At 37.8% G+C, this 23880-nt stretch overlaps 3 protein-coding genes across 5 annotated transcripts; all 3 read right to left on the bottom strand.

Annotated features, from left to right (window-relative positions):
* Positions 1 to 613: 613 nt before the first annotated feature.
* LOC6649249 lies at positions 614 to 1489 on the bottom strand. Its single transcript, XM_002071199.1, has one exon. It carries the CDS (start codon positions 1487 to 1489, stop codon positions 614 to 616), a length of 876 nt encoding a protein of 291 aa, XP_002071235.1.
* A 1172-nt stretch (positions 1490 to 2661) lies between these two features.
* Positions 2662 to 20529, bottom strand: LOC6649247 (uncharacterized transmembrane protein DDB_G0289901). Of its 3 annotated transcripts, none has more exons than XM_047011415.1 (5): positions 20047 to 20529; positions 17711 to 19545; positions 13006 to 13229; positions 7023 to 9407; positions 6343 to 6946 (listed from the first exon to the last, which is right to left on the bottom strand). In XM_047011415.1, the coding sequence occupies exons 2-5, from the start codon at positions 19295 to 19297 to the stop codon at positions 6793 to 6795; spliced, it is 4350 nt and encodes a 1449-aa protein (XP_046867371.1). In that variant the 5' UTR covers positions 19298 to 19545; positions 20047 to 20529; the 3' UTR covers positions 6343 to 6792. The 3 variants fall into 3 exon arrangements, with proteins under 3 accessions (XP_023034738.1, XP_046867371.1, XP_023034737.1); XM_023178969.2 differs by having other exon boundaries at positions 7023 to 7628; XM_023178970.2 differs by lacking the exons at positions 6343 to 6946; positions 7023 to 9407 and adding an exon at positions 2662 to 2950.
* Positions 5093 to 6327, bottom strand: LOC111519268 (ecdysone-induced protein 74EF-like). Its single transcript, XM_023178972.2, has one exon. It carries the CDS (start codon positions 6268 to 6270, stop codon positions 5377 to 5379), a length of 894 nt encoding a protein of 297 aa, XP_023034740.1. The 5' UTR covers positions 6271 to 6327; the 3' UTR covers positions 5093 to 5376.
* Positions 20530 to 23880: the final 3351 nt, after the last annotated feature.

Below are 23880 nucleotides of genomic sequence, written 5' to 3'. Positions count from 1 at the left end.
TAGACCAAGTTCTAAGATCTTTACATAATCCTCATCTAAACTCTATACTTGGTTTATTGTAGAAATTTGACATCTTATGTTTTCTTAGTCTTTTCTTTCTTTTAGTCTTTCTGACTTCAGAACCAACAAATGATCCATCAATAAGTTTTAAAAAAGACCACAACAAATTTTTGAAATCATTCGTCTACTATTTAAGAATATTGAGTAAAAATTGATCAAATTCAATCGAAGCAAAAGTAAAGCAATTTAAAAGACTGATTTACGTTGAATTTAACTGCTCCATTGGAAGAATTAGTTCACTTTCTCAGTTGTTCACGAGATGATCTCTTCGAATAGTTAACCATGCAAGAATATTGAGTACAAATTTTAAGTAAATCAAAGAAAAAACTAACATTTAAGAGACTGATTCGTTAAACAAATCATTTAGATGAATAAGATTACTCACATATTCAACGGCTCACTTACTCAGTTGTTCACTCACTCAGGCGTTTAGTATATTCCAAGTAACTGATTGTGAGACAATTTAGTTTAGGCTCTTCGAGCTTAGCTTTTATTATAATTATTTTATTTACAAATCAATTGGTTGACAATCGCGATGGATCAAACAGATGGCTCAGATCGGTTCTCCGTCAATTTCGTCATCGACCTGAGCGTGCCACACAAATGGCAGATATTCGGTTATGGATTCTTCTTCACACGTTGGCATTCGTAGAAGAAAGCGCTCTACTTGGTTCAACGAAAACGGCTTGATTTGTGTGCCTTCGGGAAAAAGGCTCATGACGATGTCCAGTGGCAAGACAAGCAAATCACCCGAAAAGAAACATTCCCGTATACCCTGGATTATGCAACAGCATTTCATATAGGCCAAATCCCAGCCAACTAAACGATCCGCATGGCACTTCAGATCCACTTTGCCTTCGAAGTAGAATAATGGGACAACTCGCGTTTTATTCCGCCATACGTAGGGCACAACAGACTCCAAATTAAGTTCTACAAATCCGCATTTTTCGGTTGCCCTTGACGTGCGCAACAAATTATAGGAATTGTTCAGATACTGATAGAAAGCTATGGCATCGCTTATATGTACAATTAAATCCTCTTGGGTGAATAAGTCATTACCATATTCCCCATTGCAATGCTCCACATTGATCTCGTTGAAGAGACGTGCCTCCGCCTTCGTGAGACTCCAACTGGTCACAATAGGGCCAGTCAAGCAGATATTCTGATGCAGGCAATTGAAGAAGAATGACAACACTTTTGATTCAAATATGCGAACCGAGCAATATTTCTCCGATTGCCGGAATATATATGGTATGGACATAATGCCAACTTCCGCATATCCAAAGTGACCCTGACATGACCTTGCATCGATGGAATTGTCGCTGATTTCCTCATCTTCCGTCTGGGAATCTATATCACTATCCAGATCTACTACGAGGGGATAAGATGGTGTGACTTGCCATTTGCCAACTGTAACGTGACTCGCCATTTGCTGTTTTATTTCGGCCTCCTAGTTTCCTGTCAAGCGAATTTTATTTGCGTTTTGATAATGCTTGGTCACACTACTCGATTAGTGTGACAAACGTGACTTAAGCAGTATAGAGGGGATTCATAAATGTTTAGCTTGAAATGGATTTTAGAGTCACTCAAATGATTGACTCGGAAAAATTCTTAAAAACGTTTAACTTTGGTTTATCTTTAACGTTGACAAATTTCAATGCCCTATAAATTCGAATTTGAATGACATAAAATGCAAAGGAGTACCAAAGTATTTCAATAAAAGTTCGGAAATATAAATTTATAATCTCTATTTAACCCATCTATGTATAAGACTATCTAGAGAAAGCGTGGTGAAAGCATTGACAAGATGGTAAACGCCAATCTTTATACCAGCTATATCTTTCGCAATTGATGTTCCGATATTAATATTAATTGTACCCTCTATAAAAACATGTATATCAAATTTCATTTATAACTCAAGGACTAGTAACTATAGCTAGTAAGAAGATTGACTGTAATTTACAATCACTGCCCAATTACATTATAAATAAATAAATACATAATTTCATTTATATTAAAAACTATTAAAGATTATATTAAATCCTAGATAAATAATTTGATTTATATTAAAAACTATTAAAGATTATATTAAATCCAAGATAAAACTTATAAAGCATATTTTAGAAACTTAAAATTCTATGCTAATTAAACAAAATGTATTATGGTTGTTATTTGGTAACCTTTTTTGTTTCATATAAAACCTTTTTGGCTGGAAATGCATATTGCTCTAGCTTTTATGATATTGGAAAACTTACTTAACTTACTTACAAAAAAACTGATTCTTCGAATGAAAATATGATGTACCTATAAATCAGATAGCTGGAAATTTAATTTAAGTTTTAAATAAAAGCTTTTTACCGCTATGTATACTATGCTATGTGAGTTTTGTTGTTATCTACATGTAAAAGATTATTTACATTACACACACACATCGTTTCATAGCCGTTAACAGCTTTCCATCTTTTGAAATTTGAAAAAGCTTCAGTGGCTAAATTATCGATAGCTGAAATTGTATATCGATAAGCAAACAAATGTGCATTGTGGCCACACTGTTGCACATGAACTGAAAAAATACGTTACTTTTGCCACTTGATTGTCAAATTCATTAATAAACACAAAGCCAGAAACAAATTTTATTATTATTAGAAAAAAAAAGTCTTTATTCAGTTACACTAATATACTATTTTATTTTCCATTAGTTGGTCATATAACTCCTTCATTCTTCCACCGTGTTGGATTTTTGGCCAAGTTTATTCCGAGATCATCATGACTGAACTCAAGTAAATGCAATCCGTTAACAGCTTTTCCAATGAGGCGTCATTTTAAGGTAGAACCAAGGTACACCTAGTAATAATTCCAATTGTCGTGCCCCCAGGATAAAGCAGCCCGCCTAAAAAAATAAACAAATTCATAGATTTTTTTGTTGAAATTTTGTAACATTTCTTCTTAAGTTTATTTTGTTTTGTGTTTTATTTTTTTGCCTCATTTTAATTAATTTGCTTCAATTGGTTTTCTTGATTTTTGCTGCTTTTGTTTTGTTTCTTTTTTATTCTTTGTTTTTTTTTTGTTTGTACAAAAGAAAAATTGGGTAAATTTAAATAATAATAATAATAAAAAAAAAAAGCACACAAGTTGTAAGAACATAAATACTTTAACGGCTTCTGATCTGCTCTGTTTTGAACTAACAGTTACTCCATATAATTAGCGTATTTTAGTTTTAAGTCAAAATAAAAAAATAAAAAAAAAAAAAGAAAAATGGAATATTGAAAAAAAAGAATGTAAATCAAAATAATAAAGAAATGAAAAACAGTTTAACATATTTTAGAATATTACACATATATACATATATATACGTATATATATATATATATATATATATTTAGAATTTGTTGCTTGTTCGTTGCCAAAAAAAAAAGAAAAAAATTAAATAATAATAATAATAAACAAAAATCAAATCCATAAAACGGATATTTTTCAAGTATTTTATACATACATACATACATATTTGATTCTTCCGTTTCTTACATACATTTATTTTTTATATACCATAAGCTATTTGTGTTTTTTCTTTTTATGTTTTTTATTTTATAATTAATTATTATAAACTTGTTTTCTTGTTGTTTTTTTTTTGTTTTTTTTTTTGTATGTTTTAAACATAGTTTGTTTCTTTTTGTTTTGCAGGATTTGGAAAATTATTTCAAGTTTTTATACACATTCCGTTTAGGCGAGTGAGAATGAGTGAGAGCGAGAGTGAGAGAGGGAGGGCGAGAAAGATAGAGCCCGGGGCATCTTCTTCTTCTTAATTGGAATTTCGATAGAGAAATAAAAATTTATATTTACTTTTGCTTTTCTTTTTGGGATTTTATATTTGTTTGTCATGTTTTTTTTTGTTGTTTGTTGTGTTTTGTTTTTTTGGTTCGCTAATTTTCTTGCATATTCTTTTTTTTATGTACAAGAAATTTAATTTCTTGCTTAGTTGTGTTTTTTTGTTTTGTTTTTTGTTTACGAATTATTGACTTTTACACTTGTATAATTTATGTTACATATTTTCTTTTATATACTTAGTTTTATATATGCAAATATATATTTATCATTTGCAGAATTTATACTTTTTTTTGTTTTTGTTTTTTTTAGAAAATTAAAAACCCAACCAAAGGTTTTTCTCTTCATTAAGAACTATGCGCAGTCGAATAACGATGAGAATGATTTGATTACAAAACTCTGATGACCAATCACTCCCCCCCCCCACAACCCTTTTACTTCTTCTCCTTGAATGAATGAATGAATGTTTTGTTGTTGTTTTTTTTTTTTTTAGGAAATTATTGTTATTTTTCTCTTTACTCTTTTGGGTTTTTTTGTTTTGTTTTTTTGTAATGTAATCAGTTCTTTGAGTTCTCGTAAAAAAGAATAAAAGGAATTAAAATCAATTTGGAGAATTATCTAGAAAACAGCAGCTCAGATGACTTCTTCTTCTTCTGTACTCATATCCTCGCATATGGATATGAAGAGAAAGAGGGAGCGACAAGTCAAAGAGAGAGAGAGAGAGGTGAGAGTACGTAGATCTCTCCTCTCTCATTCACTTGACAACTCTTTTCATCAGATCTATTCTTTCGTTTCAGTTCGAATATATTCGATATATATTCGAATAGATAGCCTAAATATCGGCTGATAATAACAATTTTTATACAAATTACAATATATATCTTTAAAGATTCTCTCTTTCCCTCTCTCTCTCTCTCTTGCACGCACACTTTCTGTATATATATCTTCTAGTCAATGGGTCAGGGGGTTGGGTTGGGGGTTGGGTTTGTGGTTGGAGTTTGAGTTTGAGTTTGAGGGGGGGGGAAGGCAGAAATGACGGGGTCTGTCTCTCTATAGATAATAGGTTTGTTGGCATATAATGCCCAGAAAATTGTTTTAGTTAACCTACTTAAAAGCTAGACAAAAAAAAAAACATAATATTAATTGTAATAATAAATATATATGTATATATCCATCCATACGCACATATATATATATATACATATAAATATAATATAATATACATATATGTATACTTGCTTATGTATTGGTATTTGTGTGTTTTCTCTTTTGTTATTCATTCATTCTTGTTTTATGTGTGTGTGTGTGTGTGGGATGATTTAATAATAAATAGTTAGTTAGTTAGTTACTCCTATCATTACAATAACAATTTACATGTGTGTGGTTGTTGTGTGTGTGTTTTTGGCCTGGCTACTACCGCCCCCCTCACCGCCGGTCCAGCCACTCCCCCTACTACTACCGATACGGTCGTCCGCCACTGTTTGGGGCCCGATCTCAGAATGCATCACCCGCATACCAGGGATGCACCCATGGAGCCGACGGGGGCGGCGTTGGTGGATATATTGTTGGCGATGGCTGGCCATGCGAATGATGGGCAGCCGCCGCAGCTGCCGCCGCCGCCGCTGCTGCCGCTGCCGCGGCATGATGATGGGCTGCGGCCGCATGATGCGAATGATGATGATGATATGGAGCTGTAAATGCGGCCGCTGCTGCTGCCGCACTGCCATAGTAGGAGGCAGCGGCCAAGGCGGCAGCTGCCGATGTTGGCGACGAGGCGGCCAACGAGGAATGGGTCGATGAGGCTGGCGATAGGCCGGCAGCGCATATGCTATGCCTACGCTGCATGACCATACGACGCTCGGCCGCAGCTGATGATGGGGCGGCCGCAGGTGGCGGTGGCAATTGAGCTGCTGCTGCTGCTGCTGCTGCTGCTCTTCTTTGGCGTTGATGTTGCTCTTGTGCGGCAGCGGCCAGATTCCAATCAAACGGATTGCTGCTGCCGGCAATTGGCAATTGTTGCTGCTGCTGCTGCTGCTGCTGCTGGCGTTTATCCTTGTTGGCCCCAGCAACTGGTGGCGGAGCATGTGGTGCACTTAATGGCGGACTTAGCATATTTGCTGCTGCCTTGCCGTACATGGTCGACAAATAGGCATGTTCTGCCTCGGCCATTTGTTGGGCTGCTGATTTGCTGCTGCTGCTGCTGCTGCTTTGGCTTTTGCTGCTGGCCGAATTTTGTTCAGCATGTTGACGTTTTTTAAGTAGACGTTGTTGCTCTTGTTGTTGGCGTGTGGCCGACGACGAGTTGTTGCTGGCGCTGGCTCCTGCTCCTGATAGCAGCAGTTGTTGTTGCTGTTGTTGTTGATGGTGCGGGTGTTGGGAGTACAACATTTCATAAGTGTTGCTGTGTGTTTGCTGTTGATAGTGTTGCTGTTGTTGTTGTTGTTGTTGTTGTTGCTGTTCTTGCTGTTCTTGCTGTTCCTGCTGCTGTTGCTGTTGTTGATGTTGCTGTCGCTGAAACAATAATTGCTGACGTTGCTGTTCCTGCTGTTGCTGTTGCTGCGCTGTGCTTATTGACGGTGGTGCCAAATGCATACGATGATGCCTGGATAGCATATCTGTTGGCGGTGTAAAGGCTCTTCTTCTTGATGGCAAACCTCCTGCTGCAATTGCTGATGCTGCTGCTGCTGCTGCTGTTGCTGCTGTTGCTGATGATAATGTTGTTGATGGTGATGTTGCTGCAGCTGCTGCTAAACTTTCTTGTCTTCCTATTCCTATTCCTATACCTAATCCTGTTCCTGTAGTGTTTAATGTAGTTAATTGTGTTGTTGTTGTTGCTTGTGTTGGTGTTGCTGTTAGTGGTGTTGTTGTTATTGTTGTTGGTGGCAAATGTTGTGCTCCCCAGCTTAATTCCTAGCTCGTGCGTGTACGTTTTGCCGGCGGCTGCTCCGGATGGCGTGTCATGAATGTTAATTGCGTCATATATTTGATAATATCACGCACTTGAACTAACGGCATATTCTCATTATACGAACGATCATAGTCCATTAAGATCTGAACTTGTCGCCTAATCAAGAGAGAGAGAGAGAGAGACAAAGATTAGAAATGAATAAAGTTTCGTTTTGTTTGTTTTCAATACTCACCGATTCGCTTTATAGAGCTCCACTCCTAAAGCCTCAATCAGTCGCTTACAATGATCCAGGGGCACTGTGGGAAAGAAATTCTTTTGGAATTCCGTGAGTGTCATCAGTTGCTCGGAATCGTTGTAGGCTTTCATATTAATGCAGGGCACCAGATGCTTATCCACGCACACTTTCTGCACCTTATACGGATGCAGGGTCATATTGTTGCTGGGTATTTCCGGTATGACGCACAAGCGTTGCGCACTTTCCGCTGCATTGGCAGCGGCTGCATGGGCCAATGCGGCATGTCGCTGTAAATGCATAGACGCACTGTTGGCCGCCGCTGCCGCCGCCGATGATGAACCACTGGACGCTCCACTGCCAGAGCCAGAACCACCACCACCGCCGCCGCCGCCGCCGCCGCCAGAGCTGGAACCGCCGCCGCCACCGCCAGAACTACTTGTGCCGCCGCCACTGCGTCCATTCTGTTGGGCATGATGGACTGCGGCCGCTCGGAGTTGCTGCTGGGCGGCAACTACTGCGGCCTGTTGTTGCTGCTGCTGTTGCTGTTGGGCGGCAGCTGCCTGCTGATGTTGCTGCAAATATGCCGCCGATGCCGCCAAGGACCTTCGGGATGACGATAAATCAATTACATCAGTGGGTGTTAGACCATCAACAAATTGATGATGACCAAGCGACTGACGACCACCAACAAATGAGGAGGAATTGGAATTGGTATTGGTATTGGAATTGGAGTTGGATGATGACTTTTGATTGTGTAAATTATTATGAAGATGATGATGATTATGATGATTATGATGATGATGATGATGATGAGAAGAGGAGGAGCTAGAGGAATTTCGACCACTATTGCCGCCACTATTGGCCAGTGAGAGTATGGCCAATGGCAAATTATTGGCCTTGGTTGAGCAGATTACACTCTTTTGCCTTGAACCACCGCCGCCAACACCACCACCGCCGCCACCGCCACCGCCGCCGCTACCACCAAAACCATTGCCACCATTGTGATTATTATTAAGATTATTATTATGATTACTATTACTATTACTAGTACTGCTGCCCAAGGGCGAGGCAGCTGTATTTGAGGCACTTGAACTGGAACACGAACTGGAGGGTGAATGCAGAAAATGTCCAGGAGGCAATTGTGGAGTTATGGTTACATTTGGATTGGAGGCCAATGAAAGTGTCGTTGCACCACCACCACCTCCAGGTGCACCACCAATTGCTGGCGACATTGGCGGTGATATATAGGAAGATGCCAAATGCTGATGATGATGATGATGTTGTTGTTGTTGTTGTTGTTGTTGGTGGTGGTGTGAATTATTATTATTCGTTTGTATAAATGTCGATAGATCGGGATTGGCTAAAACTTTTTGTATCACAGCTCTCATCTCATCGGTCATATTGAATTTCTTTTCAAAATCCTCCAAAGCTTGTGTGGAATTTAACGGTATTGTTGTGCCACCACCGCCTCCTCCTCCTGCTGCTCCTGCCGCTTTGTTGCTATTCTTCATGGTTTTTGACATTTGTTGTTGAGCGGCAACTGCAGCGGCAGCAGCTGCCACAGTTGCCTCATCTGGTATTAAAGGTGGCACATTTGGTTTAGTAAAAGTGCCACTCCCACTTCCACTCCCACTCCCACTCCCACTAGTTGCTCCAGTGTTTGAGACATTTTTGGCCAAGTTTTTTGTTTTATTGGGATTATTATAATCCAACATGGTTATCAAATCCGTATCCAATGGCAGTGAGGGTAGTGCTGGAAAATTGCCCATTTGATTTGATTTTGAATCACAATTGTTTATATTATTGCTGGCAGGATTTAAAGTATTGTTGTTGGCATTATTGCTGTTGCCACCTCCTCCTCCTCCTCCTCCTCCTCCGCTTCCCCCGCTGCCACCGCCGCCACCACCGCTAGCGCTTTTCATTTGCTGTGTGAAAAGCAAACGTTGGGCGGGTGTCAATTGATTCCATAGAGCCAAATTTGTATAATCGGCACGGGTTGAGGGTAAATTATAATTGAAAGGATTGCTCCCACCTAATAGAGCATGCATATTGACTGCAGCTGCAGCGGCTGCTGCTGCTGCTGCTGCGGCGGCTTGTGAATTGTTGTTGTTGTTGCTTTTAGAGTTGTTACTTTTCGCATTGTTGTTGCTGCTGCTGTTGTTGTTGTTGTTGTTGTTGGGACGTGTATGGTGATGATGTTGCTGTTGTTGTTGTTGTTGGTGGTGTTGATGATTATTATTGTTGTTGTTGTGGTGTGGGGAGGAATTGGTTGAGTGTGCTGGGTTATAAGTTCTTTGTTGTTGTTGCGGTAGTTGTTGTTGTTGTGTCTGTTGCTGTTGTTGTTGTTGTTGTTGTTGCACCAGTGATTGCTCGACATTTGACCTAGAAACATTATACATATATATACAGGAATTGCATTGAGAGAAGAGACGCTTTGAACTTTTTTTTCTCCATTTTTTTTCTCCTTTTTTTTTCTCTATTTTTTACAAAACAAAAAAACCAAATAATAAACAAAAAAAAGTGTTTTTCAAATTTTGTTTTCGTTTTTCGTTTGTATTTTGTTATTATTACTCTCTGCTTACTTTTTGCGAAATTTTGGCTCTCGCGGAATACAAAAAATGGAAAAAACACAAAAAATAGCCAAAAAGAAAATAAAAAAAAAAAACAGGAAAAAAAAAGGAAAAACAAAAATCATCTACACAAAAATTTCTATCCTTTACTTCATGATCATCATTATCATCATCATTATCATCATCATTAATCATTATCATCTCAGATAGCTGTGTCTATATAGTAATTCGATTTCTGTTTGTTGTACACGCATTTTTTTTCTTTCAATTTTCTCTTCTATATATATATATATATATATATATATATATATATATATATATTTATAATGTATCTAGGATATAGCTCTCACTCACTGTGTGTGTGTATGTGTGTGTCTGTGTGTGTGTGTGTGTCAAAAGTTTTAATAGATGTTGTTGTTGTTGTTGTTGGCGTTGGCGATTGTAGGAAATGAAATTGTGGCACAAATTGTAGGCCAAAAACCAATTTTTTTTTTTGTTTTTTTTGGTTTTAACAGAGAGCGAGAATGAGAGAGACGGCAAAGGGAGCAAGAGAGAGTGAGCCAAGGAGGGTGTGGTAGTAGAAGGGGGTAACAGGGGGGTGGTAACGATGGTCTTTGGGTGGTTGGGGTGGATTGGTTGGCAGGTGATAGGCGTGGCGTCGCTTCAATAATTACTCTTTTTAAGGGGTTTTTTTTTTTTTTTTTTTTGGTGGTTGTCAGTTACTCAGCTATATATATAGATATATATATCCCATATATGTGTATATGCATATATGATAAACAAATATATATGTAAGTTGTAAATATATATATATAAACAAAAAAAAAAACGAGTTCACATGTGGATAGGGGGGGAGAGAGGGTAAAGAGTGTGGATTAGAAGTTCCAAATAGGGAAAAATCATAATTTTCTTTTGCGATTTTTATGTTTTTCAAAATATGTTGTAAGTGTTTTTTTTTTCATCTTTTTAATATGTAATTTGTATGTAAAACAAAAAGCAAAAAAAAAAAAACAAAAAAAATATATATGTATATAAGTTCAAAAACATTCAAAATATTCTACACAGACAAAGAAAAAGGGAGAGAGAGAGTGAGAGAGAGATATACATGTAAAGAGAAAGAGACAAAGACTAGAGGGTGAGCAAAAGATAGAGAAAGAGAACGTGTGTGTGTGTCTGTGTGTGCGTGTGTGTGAGACAGAGAGAGAGACAGAGAGAGGATAAGAGTCCAGAGAGCATGCAATTAACTAAAATACAACAATTAAAATTCAATTAATTAAATTAAATATTTACCAAGTCGCGTGTAATGTTGTTAGTGAAAAACAAAACTAATTCTATTATAATAATTATATATATTTTTAATCATTTCGATCAGAGCTAAACTGTTAGTTGTCCAATTTCTAATTACACATATTTATCAAACTAATTAAATTTTCTAAACTAAAACATTTTGCTATGAATTTTTCAAATTTCTTTAGTCGGAAACTTTTTACGATCCTCCAATATCTTAAAAGATCTTAAAAGAGATTGCCAAAACTATGTGATATTATCAATATACTCGTATAAATTTATCGATCTTTTAACAAATAGATATATCGATCCTTTAACATAGAAGTCAACGATCGATTAATATAGAATTTATCGATCTTCTAACACCGAATTGGTCGATCGATCAACAAAAATATAGCAAAAATTTCACATTGAATTTATTAATCTTTTCAAAATAGATTTAATAAATCGTTTAACATAGAATTTTTATTGATTTCTCAACAAAGACTTTATCGCAAGTTTCGATATACATCCCGCCGATAGGCACGTGTTGAGAATTCTTGTCGTTTATTTAACACTAATATTGTGTCATATTTATCTCTATGCAAACATTTTTCAATTTCAAATGATATCTGATGAATAATTATAGATAAATAGATTGCCACCTAAAGACACAACTGGGAAGTAATAGGAGACGAGTGATCGATCATGGCATACCCAACTTTTGATAAAGAAAGAAACGTGAAAACGTTTAAAATTCTCGGGACGAATCATTTTCGAGCCTTCTCTTATCTTTTGTCAAGCTAATTTTTGGAACAATCTTCCAAAATCTTAAACGATATTGCCAAAAAATCTTCCTAAACAATTGGCTACAAAAGTAGTACAAATTATTTAATACAACCTATGAATGAATATTAATAGATTCCAATAGATTATTTCCTAACTGTTTAGGTTAATCTAAATGCCTATCTTATATAAAATTACGATATATTTTAACTGAGCAATTTGGACTGAACTTGGCTAGATAATTGATATCAAAGATATAGAAAATTAAAAACCAAAGAAATTAAATGAATTTTGTTAGTAAATTGTTTGCTCATTTTGTAGGGAGACGGGCGGGGCGAATATCGGGTGTATATATTATTTGCCACGAAGGGTGGGGTTAGTGGGGGGACGCCCTATATAAAAAAAAATATATTTACATACATATATATATTTGTAGTGTAAATGTTTGTGTGTATGGCAAAAAAAAAATTGCTTGGTCTTTTTTTAACGACTACAACAACAATAAGAGAGAAAAAATTGGAAAACATTTTCATTTTCTTTTTTTTTGGGGGGGGGAGGTGGGTGAGGTCGGAAGTGAAATTTATCATAATTTTATATACTATAAACAAATGAAATAAAATGCGTGCACAAACGCCGATATCGAGATTGAATTTGTTTTATTATATTATTATTTATCATTTTTTGATACAAAAAAAAACTAACAAAAATAAGATTCAATTAAAAAATTATAAAAAAAAGAAACTAAACAAATATGTATGTATACATACATATACATATATATATAATAATTTTGGTGCATAAGTAAAAAAAGGAGCATTAAAAAAAAATTATATATATCATATTATTTTGTTTAAATAAAATACTTTTTGTTCACATATCCCTAATGGCAGAAAATTCAAATAACAGATTATATATACTTTTATATATATGTAGATATATACTATATATAGTATATATATGTAATTAAAACAAAAAAAAAAAACGAATTACAACAAAATTTGAAAAACACAATTTCTGCGCATTATAATTAAATATTGTATGTATATATATATATATATATATATATATATGTAGATTGGTATAAATAAATCATATATAGATATGTGTATACACATACATACATACATATATAATACATGTATGCATATAAAGATGATAGAAGCAAAATCAAATAGCTTTCATTTGTTGCAGCAAATAGAAAAAAAAATAGATCAAAAAATATTGATAATTTATAAGAACAACAAAAAAAAAATGAATGATAAAAGTTCAGAAATTTCTTTCTTTTTTTTTTTTTTTTGTTTTGGGAATTGCAAAGAAACAAACAACAAAATATGGATAGACATATGATTGGCACTTACATGTGACTGGCATTTTGTCCAGCTGCCGAACGGACCAATGGAGGCGGCGCATTGCCACCGCCCCCACCGCCGTGGCTGTTCACGGAGGACATTGAGATCGCAGGATTGTTGTAGGCGGAGTAACCTTGCCGATTGCTATTGCTCATCATCAGGTTGTTCATGTGCTCACGATAGCTGCCCATTCGATTGCCGGCAGCGGCTGCATTCGCATGGCTCTGTTGTACCTAAGAGGGGGGGAAGAGAGAGAGAGAGAGTGAGAGAAAAAATGGGTTAAAGTCAATCTCATAGCTGGTTATGGGGGTCAATAAAAGGTTGCAACAACAAACCTAGAAAGTAAGTTCTATACAGCACAACCACCAAAAAAACTTTCGAGCATACAGTGGAACCTTAATATAACATTCGAACTGATAATATTACAAAAGACTTTATTATATCTTTTGATTCGCTATTGATACTTGTGTGTGTACCCCAAATTCATTATATTGAGTTTTTTGTCATAGTAAAATTCGTTTTATTGAGGTTTCACTGTACATGGATAATTTGTTTTTAGCATGTTCAATTAAATAACAGTATTTATAATGTAATAAAGAATTTGTGTGGTGTAAAAAACTTCTTAAAAAAAACAAAATTTAACAATAAGAATAATTGCAAACCCTTTGGAAATTTCGTTAGCATTCAATGAATTTATATACCGTACATATGGCAAATCCGTATTCATGGCAAATCTAGCTAATAATCGGGCACTTCGAAGGGGCAAATTGGGATTTCGGCAGGGAAAATCTCTGTTTGAAAGGAAAATATCTCTAAAAAAAAAAAAACTCGATTTTGATGGGAGAAATTTCACTTCTTTGGGGTAAAGAATTCCTCATTGTATTAATCGATATACTTATCGATATTAAACAAAACATATCATAAAGAATCTCCTCTCTAGCGAAAATAATCCCTTTTCTTATGAACAAATTACTTGTGAAACTAAATCTGTGATATATAAAAGTTTAATCTGATTTGAATATAAATACATATATATAAAAGAGAAAAGAAATAAGGATTGGAGTCGCAGATGATGCTAGCCCCTCCCACTCCAACCCCCAATCGATACATTACTTTTGACGTGAGTTGCAAACTTCTAACTGTGCCCTCTGCTAGGGTATAAATAGAAGAAGTAGAATATGTACATACAGTGGCTCACAGCTTATTTCAACCAGCACCCTGAAAAAAGTTTGTCTTCCTATAAAATCTAAACTAAAAGCGATATCAAAAAAATTTAAATGCAAGTAGTTAATGTAATGTTTCAAAATAAAAAATATGAATTCATTTATTTTTTAAATGTATTTATAACATTTTTAGAACTTAAAAACTAAAAAATCAACCAAAAAGAAGGTCACAGCTTATTTCAACCAGCTAGAAAATTACACTATTTAAACTAATATATGAAAAAATTTTTAAATATTAATATTTGGTGTGACCACCTTTTTGGTCAACTACCATTTTGAGCCTTTTTGGCATCGATTCGACCAACTTTTGGGTCACTTGTGGCGTTATCTTCTCCCATTCCTCGGTTAATGCCGTTTTAAGGTCCGATTTATTCGAAATTTTCCTTTTTCGGATGTTTGTATCCAAAATGGCCCACAAATTTTCAATGACATTCATGTCTGGTGACTGGGCTGGTGGATGGACAACATGAGGTCAGTTCCAGATGAGCCACGTCTGCACAATGCCCGCCTTATGCTTCGGGTCATTATCTTGGTAGAACCTAAAGACGTCCGCAATACCAAGTTTTTCTGCGCTTTGAAGCAAATTGGCCTTCAATATCTCGAGATAAGCAGTTTTATCCATAGTTGTTTCAATAAATTGGAGGTTTCCGACGCCGGCTGCCGACATACAGGCCCATACCATAACGCTGCCACCGCCATGCTTTACTGTGGCCTTTAAATTTTTAGCTTGCAGTTCAGTATTGGGCTTACGCCACACATAAGAAGCTCCATCTGATCCGAAAATATTAAATTTCGACTCATCACAGAATAACACTGTATTCCAATAGGCATTGTCCTTGTGCAAATTGTCCTGGGCAAACTTCAGGCGACACTTCCTATTTTTGTCACTTATAAATGGTTTCTTGCGCGCTACTCTGCCATTGAAGTCATGCTCCCGAAGCACCCGGCGAATCGTTTCTGGGTGGCATGACTTGCCCAGCTCTTCCTCAACTTCATTGGCCACTTTTGGAGCCGATAATCTTGGGTTTGCCTTGATTTTGCGAACAATATAGCGCTCGTCTGATGAATTAAAAATTTTGTTGGGAGCACTTCTACCCTTGTCATGGGTTCTATTTTCGCGAACAAATCGGTAAATGATGCTTTGGACTGTGGAATCACTAAGTCCAACCATCTCCCCAATTTTCCTGCGGGAATGACCAGATTTATAGTGGCTGAGGACAAGCTCTCGCTGCTCGATGGTTGTGCGTGGTCCCATTTTGCGTAATGAATTTTTGTGCAAGATCTACTCTCAAAATTCATTAGAAATATATTCTAAAATTCTAAGAATAGAGCGACTAAAGCGTAGAAAAACAAACTACCGTTGCAAAGTAAAATAACGTATCATTGCTCAGCTGCCAAAGTATGTGGTTGAAATAAGCTGTGGCATTCTTTTTGGTTGATTTTTTAGTTTTTAAGTTCTAAAAACGTAATAAATACATTTAAAAAAATAAATGAATTCATATTTTTTATTTTGAAACATTACATTAACTACTTGCATTTAAATTTTTTCTATATCGCTTTTAGTTTAGATTTTATAGGAAGACAAACTTTTTTCAGGGTGCTGGTTGAAATAAGCTGTGAGCCACTGTAGGTAGATGAAGAACAAGAAGGAGGAGGAAAAAAGAAAAGAAGTAAAAAAGAAAAAGCGGTTTAGAAAACACTAAAATATATATACATATACATATATATATATATATATATATATATATATACAATATGAACAAACGGGTACAACCGACAACAGCAACAACAGGTTGCCGTTGCCGCAAACATTTTGCATCTATGTATGTATGTGTAATAGCCATAACAGATAGCAAGACAAAAAGAGATAGACAAAATGGACAGATATGTATATATAAAGAGAAAGAGAGAAGGAGAGCCAAGAAGGAGAAGATGTAGAGCTAGAGCGAGCGAGCGAGAGAGAGAGAGAGCAACAGCATTGACTATCTCTATCTGTGTATCTATGTATGCATGAATGACCTAGTTTCTCTTGCTGCTGCTGCTGCTGCTGTTGCCAAACCGTGAAGAAAAAAAAAAACATATCTGCTTAGCAATACATTAACTATTACCACCAGTAGCGGATTTGCGGTGCCAATGAGTTTGGCTTTTCGGGGCGTTAAAACAACAAAACAAACCACAAACACGCACACATATCAGAGACAATGGGTCAAAGTGGGTCAACAACGTTCATTTAACGTCCGTCTAATTACATTGGCCAACACAATTGTTGGTTCTTGGCCCCTTATGAAATTCTATGTCAATTCCAAAAATGAAATCATTTATTGTATCAAAAGTTTGGGCATCTGTTGAACATAAATTTCATTAAAATTTAAAATCAATAATATAAGAACAAAGTATAAAAGCCAAAAATGTACTCGATATGGAATTAAAATTGAGGCCTTTTATCTAGTTGGTTGTTGGATCAAAGCTTCTTGGTCAAAGCTTCTAGCAATTGCCATTTCTACAACCTTCTTCACGAAAGGTGGCCAAGAAGTAAGAAGCGAAATTGACAAGTTAGAGAAAAGTCAAATGAATGATCTTAAAATAAAAATCGAAATAAAGTTATTTGCGATAGTCAACTATTCTGAATATTCTGGATTGTAATAGAAAGAAGGGAAGGAAGGCGGGAAATATTAAATGTAACCTACGATAGGGCAAACGTTAGTCGTTGTAACTACTTAGCTCTCCAGACACATGATTTAGACTCAAGTTGGACTAGTCTAGGCAAGGAGAGAGCTCTATGAAACGAGTTGATGATCTCCAAGGCGAATATCAACTAAATCGTTGCTTATTTATCTACACACTAATTTAACTAATATAATAATATTATAATGGATTAATTATATAAATAAATAGCAAAATAAAAAGTAAACAAATCACAAACACACACACACACACAGCCAGCCACAGTTAACATTCTGTTAATGCATGGGAAACATATGCTATACCCCTCTCTCCCTCTCTCGCTCTCTCTCATTCTCATTCTCTTTCACCCACTCTGCCTACACACCACACTAAATTGTAAATACATACGTTAGAGATGAGCACGTGACTGGATAACAAATGTATTGTGATATCTGTTAACATATTCAATTTTTACTCTTAACAGCTGCAATTAACACCGTTAGACAACATTAATTTAATTGCATTTACAATATTTTCTATGCACGTTCGGCGGATTGAACAACATTAACGATTACTGTTCATTCATTAATCGAATCTAAGCACACAAAAATGATGGATCATCAATTGTGGCTAGTTAGGTCAGGTCAGGTAGGGAAAGTCACGATTGTGTGTTGGGGAATTGACTATGTAACTCTCTATTCTCTATCAATTAGCCCGAAACAAATATTTTCTGGGTGGATTATTGTTGTTATTTCTACTCTTATCTACCTCTCCAGTGTTGGTAAACAACTTATATGCAAAAGGATAAACTAAAGGACTTAACTTACCATCATTTGGGCATGTAGCTGAAGATTATTTGGTGCACCCGACATCCAGCCACTATTGGCCAGGGCTTGAACTGTGGCCTGGGTGATCATGCGATTGTTGCCCTGCGATTGTTGCAACATCGCCGCTGATGCAGCAGCCGCCACAGCCTGTGAGTTGAATACGGCTGCTGCCGCTGCGGCGGGACCAAAACTGCTGGGATTCGAGACGCCACCATTGGCAGCAGCACTGGCAGCGGCGGCAGCAGCGGCACGTTGTTTCATTAAAGCAGCTGTTACCGAATGTTGTGTCTTTTGACTGGCACCACCACTCGAATTGGCTACATTGCCCGTTGGGCCGGTAGAGTTACCACCATTGCCACTAATAGAGTTCCCGCCGCCGCCACCACTGCCACTGCTTACTTTCGGGGGCGGAGCCGATGGCTGTCGTGTCCAATTGACCGAGTTATTGACATTGGCTCGATTACCAATCAGAAGATTCGAGTCGACAACTTTACTGGGCCAATAGTCCTCGAATTCCGTGCCGTTGGGAAAATAACTTTTGATATCGGTTAACGATATGACAGCCACATTCTCGCTGGAGAAGAGTTCGTTGCGTATGCCTTGGACTTTGCAACAGAACTTCAAATATGCCAAATCCCAGCCATTGAGAAGTTCTGCTTTGGTCTTTAGATTCTCTGTTTCACCTTCGAAATAGAAGAGCGGGACAACTTGCTGGTTATTTCGTACGGTATAGGGTACCACAGATTCCTTATTGATGCGTATAAAACCGCATTTCTCCGATGGTGTCTTGCTGCCCGACACCAATTTGCGATAACAGATATCGAGAAATTGATAGAATTTCGAGGCATCGCTTAGGCGGACAACCAAATCCTTTTGGGTAAATATATCACGACCGAATTCACCATCACAATGCTTATGGTTGATCTCAATGAAGAGACGAGCCTCCGCATCCGTAATATAATAGCTCCGAACGCATGTGCAACTTGAATAGATATCCGGATGCAGGCAATTTAAATATTTTCCAAGTAACTTCAACTCAATCATGCGAACTGAGCAATATTTCTCCGATTGCCGGAATATATATGGTATGAAAACCTTGCCGAATTGTGCCCAACCGAAGTGTCCCTTGATTGATTCCTCATCGCAGGGTCCGCTGCCCTTCTTATCATCGGCAATGACACCATTTGCTCCACTCGATGTACGACCATTTGATGCCGACATGGCGGGTACGACTTGTGTGTTGCCATTTGGCAGCTTTTGATGACGTGTGAGATAACTCATAATGTTGGCCTGTCCATTGCCATTTGTGAGGGGTGGCTGCATACTGCCCCCACCCCCTGGTGCACCGCCACCGGGTGCAGCACCATTCGAATGCATGGCCTGACGGCTAGCCTGTTGGGCTGCCTGTTGCTTTTGCTGCTCTTTCATTTTGGCCGCCAATTCGCGAATTTCCGGCTCATCGGCACGCTCCTGTTTGACGGGTGGGCCCAATGGGGCGCCAATACTGGTGCCATGGAGAGGCAACGCCTGTCCATTGGCGTCTATAACACTAGTGATCAGTACATCCATTTCGGCGCTACTGGACATACTAAGTCGAAGCAGTAGTAGTAGTAAATATGATGTTGTTTATTTTTGTTTTTCCCCTTTGTGTCAGTGTTGATTTCTCCCCAATTGTTTTGCCCCAACTGAAGGGGGGGTTTTCCTTGATAAGTTTGTTTTCGTTTTTTTGTTGTTTTTCCTTTTCGCTTTGGAAATTCTTAAACTTTTATATTTTCACGTTATTCCTTTTGTCTTTTAGATATTTTTTGCTTTTGTACACTTCTCAGTTCATATTGCTATTTGTGGACAAGGGATGGAGAGAAAGAATTAGAAAGAGAACTGAGTAAAATAAAAAACACACAGAATTCTGATAACGGTTTTTAATTCAAAACATTGTAAAAAAGAGACAAAGAGCGCGAGGGAGAGAGAGAGAGAGTGGCCGGCATGCATTTATTTTTTTTATGTGCGCTAGAGCTCGCTCTTTATTGCTCTCTCACTCGCGCTCTCTGTGTTTTGACACAGATATGGCAACACTGGCGCGCGCGTTTGCACACACACACACACACACGCATTCACAGAGGCGCGCACACACACACACACACTTAGACTACGTCTGAAACGTGTTGTTGTTTTGGGTTTTTTTTTTGGTTTGGTTTTCTTTATTGGTATGTGTGAGTGTGTGTGTATTGCTAACTTTTATTTTTTGTTTTTTTCCTTCTTCATTAATTATATATATATATATATGTATATGTATTTTTTGTTATTTTTGCTCATTGCAAATTCTCTATAACACTTACACAAACAATAAATTCTCTCACTTGCATATTTGCAAAAAAAAATTATTTTTATTTTTCTTCTTTTTGGATTGTTGTTGCACCATGTTTTTTCGTTTATCTTTTCTTTTTTTCTTTTGCGCTCTCTTTCCCGATTTTATCAACGCGACGCGAAAATGAATTTATAATGGTAAAAAAAAAAAAATTTAACAACAACAACTTCAAAGGTTAAAAAATACCAATTTCGCGAGGGTGGGGGAGATGTCTGCTGTGCCGTTTGACTTGGAGCAGAGGGAGGTGGTGAGAGAGATTAACAAATACTTGTCACGTTTTGTTATTATTTTGTTTGGTGTTGTTTTTTTTTTCCCCCGTAAGATTATATTGTTAATTTTGGCCTATTGCCTCTTTATTTTTGTATTTCTGACTTTGCTCTTAATTTCGTTGCGAACTGTACGACGTACCGAGCCGCGCGACTAAACGGACCTTCCGTCTTCGCAATATACAAACGAGTGTGATCGTTGTTACGAAAATTATTTCAACGAAGTCAACTGAAAAACCGGAGGGCCGTGGATGACTTCTGCCGCGCCGCAGTTTGTATACCCTTGCGGGTTTGTTTGGTTACTCTTGTCTTACCTAAAGCCGACCAAGTGCAAAGATGTTTCAACTGAAAAGTCGAATGTTTGTGTAAGTACGGCCTACAGTCTTAGGCTGGAGCATCGTACGTTTATATGACGGCTATATAATATACTTATCCGATTTGTATTAAATTTAACGCAGTCATTAAATAGCTTAGAAAGCAACAAAGTTATTGGGAAAACTCACAACTCGTGACTTTGCCGTTTGTATGGAAACTACATGATATATTAACCTGATTTAGCTAAATCAGAGACATGCAAAACTATCAAAATTTTCTATGAGTTCCAGGCGGACGGACGAACAGACATAGCTTTGTGAACTTGTATTGTCGTGCTGATCAAGAATATATATTTTATTTGCGTAGGAGACGCTTCCTTCTATGTGTTGCACATGTGTGACCAACACATTAACGTACTCTTTCTGCAAGGGTATAAAAATGTGTGTGCGGCACACACATACAGGCACACATACACAAATACAGAGGTAAAATAGCAACGTCGACGCAACCGTCAGCTGCGACAGCGCAGCAGCTTAAACACATACATATACCCACATATATATGTTGTGTATGTGTGTGTGTGTGTGTGTGTATGTACGCGGATGCAAAGCAAAAAGAAAAGTAAAATATATGTATGTGTGTATGTATATAGAGAAGAGTAAGAGCAGAAGCCGACAACAACTACGCTGCTACCGTCGTTGTTGCAGTCTCTCTCTCCCATTGCAACGACAGCGACAACGACGACAACGACGACGACGACGACGACGACGGCGACCAACATGCAACGAAAAATGAATTTTTGTTTTTGATTTTCTTGTTGTTGTTGTTGTATTTGTTAGCCCCACAGTTGTTGCTGCCGTTGCTGTTGTATATGTATGTAAGTATGTATGTATGCGTATATCATACAACAGCAAATGCTACAACCACTACCACACACCGTGCAACCCCCTTGTGCACTTTGCCTTCTTCTCTACTGCTTCTTCTTCGTTGGTAATGCTTCCTCTTCACCATCTATCGATGAGTTAGCCTAGCTAGGCGGCATCTACTACTACCAATACTACTACATACATACATACAACTTCTTCTGCTAATGTACTATGATGGAACAGTGTGGCGAAAATTCGGATTGCAGCTAATAGAAAGTCCTTTGGGTGAAAAAAAAAGTATCAATGTTGGGGTTAGATACATACATAGTATGTACACATTAGGCAGTCAGGTTAGGCTTAGCGATCAATTATAAACCGTTATGTTTGTGTGTGTGTGAAACAACCGTTAGTCAAACTATGCTTCAAATTAAAAGCTCTAATGCAAGCGTTTATAATGCAGTTACATTGACATGACCCACGGTGCATAAGGTAAGCTTTCATTCTATGTGAATGTATGTACATACGTACATAGATGTACATATAGAGAGCTAGTGCTGTGCTGCGTCGGATTCTGTCGTTCTGTCGTTTCGTCATTTGGTCGGACGCTAACTCTAGCCACTTTTGCAGCGTGGGTCAGAGCCATCGTCATCGTCATCGTCGTGGTCGTCGTCGTCGTGTGTTGTGTTTGGTAAGAGTGAGACAAAAGGAGAGAGTGAGAGACAGAGAGAGAGAGAGAGAGAGAGAGCGCGCGCGGAGGCGTCTCTATTTTTGGCAAGCACTCTGCCACGCCATGCCATGTCTAACCTCGCCCTCGCCCCCGCTTTGGCTCAAACCATTTCCTACAAGGCTTAGCACTCTCCCGTCTACTACGTCACACTCTTCCTCCCACCCTTGGATTCGTCAACCTCCATCTCTCACACTCTTTTTCATCTTTAGCTATCTCCCTTGCTCCTCCGCATGTGGGAATGCAAGAAGTTTTCGTTATTTCGCGTTAGCCTGCCTGCGTTTGTGTGCTCAACTCAAGAAAGGCCCCGTTTCAGGCAGCGGACAAGCCAATACAGAGTGCCACCAGGCACGAGTACGAAGTTGAAACTTCGTATACAATCACGACGACGAAAAACCATCTGTGTTTGTATGTATGTGTGTGCGTTTGTGTCTGCTGCGCAGCAGAAAAAAGGTCGACCCGATTGAGCATTTTCCAAAAAAAAAAAAAAAACAAAAAAACCACACAAATTTAATTAGCTTAGGGTCCCAAGTCTAAGAGCTACCTGAGCCCACGCATACACAGACACATACACACACACACTCAGAGGTTCATCGCTCATTAATCGCAGTTCTCTTTAAGCCAAGCTTTTTTTCAGTTTTAGGCTAAATTTAACCAACGATTTTGTTGCTAATTAGTTAGCTTAGCGTATTTATGTATGTATGTATGTGTGTACGTGGCGGTACTTTCCCCTCGGAAAGTTTATGTAAAACCCATACAAAAAAGTCCAACCCGTACACACACACACACATACACACGAATTGTGTGCAATGGTGTTGGTATGCACGCACTCCATAGATAACGTCGACGCCGCCGTCTCCGTCGTGGTCGTCATCGTCATCATCAATGCGATGGGAACGACGAGCAGCGAAAAAAGCGAACGACGAAAGTGAGGCCCCGTTTCGTGAGTGCTTTGCTATGTAAACATGGCTAAACACATGTGCATGGAGGCTAGTCTCGCTGTTTCTCTCTCTGTATATATGTATGTATGTATGTACATACATACATACGTGTGTGTGTGTGTGTTGGTGTTCGTTTTTGCCATCATCATCATCATAATATGATGGTGTGAGGGTGAATGTGGTAGCGGGGGCGAAGGCAATGTGGGCGTGGTAATGTATATGGTCATGCCAATGCTTCGATTTGGCAAAGTTAAAACGAAATGTATGTATGTTTGTATGTACATACATCCATCAGAGGGGGGTTAGGGGGAGGTGGCTGATGTGTAGTTGGGGCCTTGTAGTGGGAGTGGGAACTCATGGATTAAGAATAGAATGAAGTTTCCACTGAACTTTAAGTAAATACCACATTAAATGATAGAACACTGCGCCCAAAAGAAGAACTTTCTATGGCTTTGGATAGTTGAAACTTTCTGAAAAATGATTTATCATTATATTTTATCTAAGAGATCAATTCCATAGGATGCATAAATAATTCTGACAACGATATTTTGTTATTTATTTGGTTTACGATAGGATCATAGGGATTTACTGATAGCAAAATGACCCATGTACAAATGATGTTGATCGTTCCAACTTTTCTCAAGATGAAAGTCTAACAAAATGGAGTCCTAACAAGATGGTGTGATATCTAAG

The sequence above is a fragment of the Drosophila willistoni genome (genome assembly GCF_018902025.1).
Source record: "Drosophila willistoni isolate 14030-0811.24 chromosome XL unlocalized genomic scaffold, UCI_dwil_1.1 Seg141, whole genome shotgun sequence".
NCBI lineage: Eukaryota > Metazoa > Arthropoda > Insecta > Diptera > Drosophilidae > Drosophila > Drosophila willistoni.
This window is presented reverse-complemented; position numbering and strand designations above follow the sequence as displayed.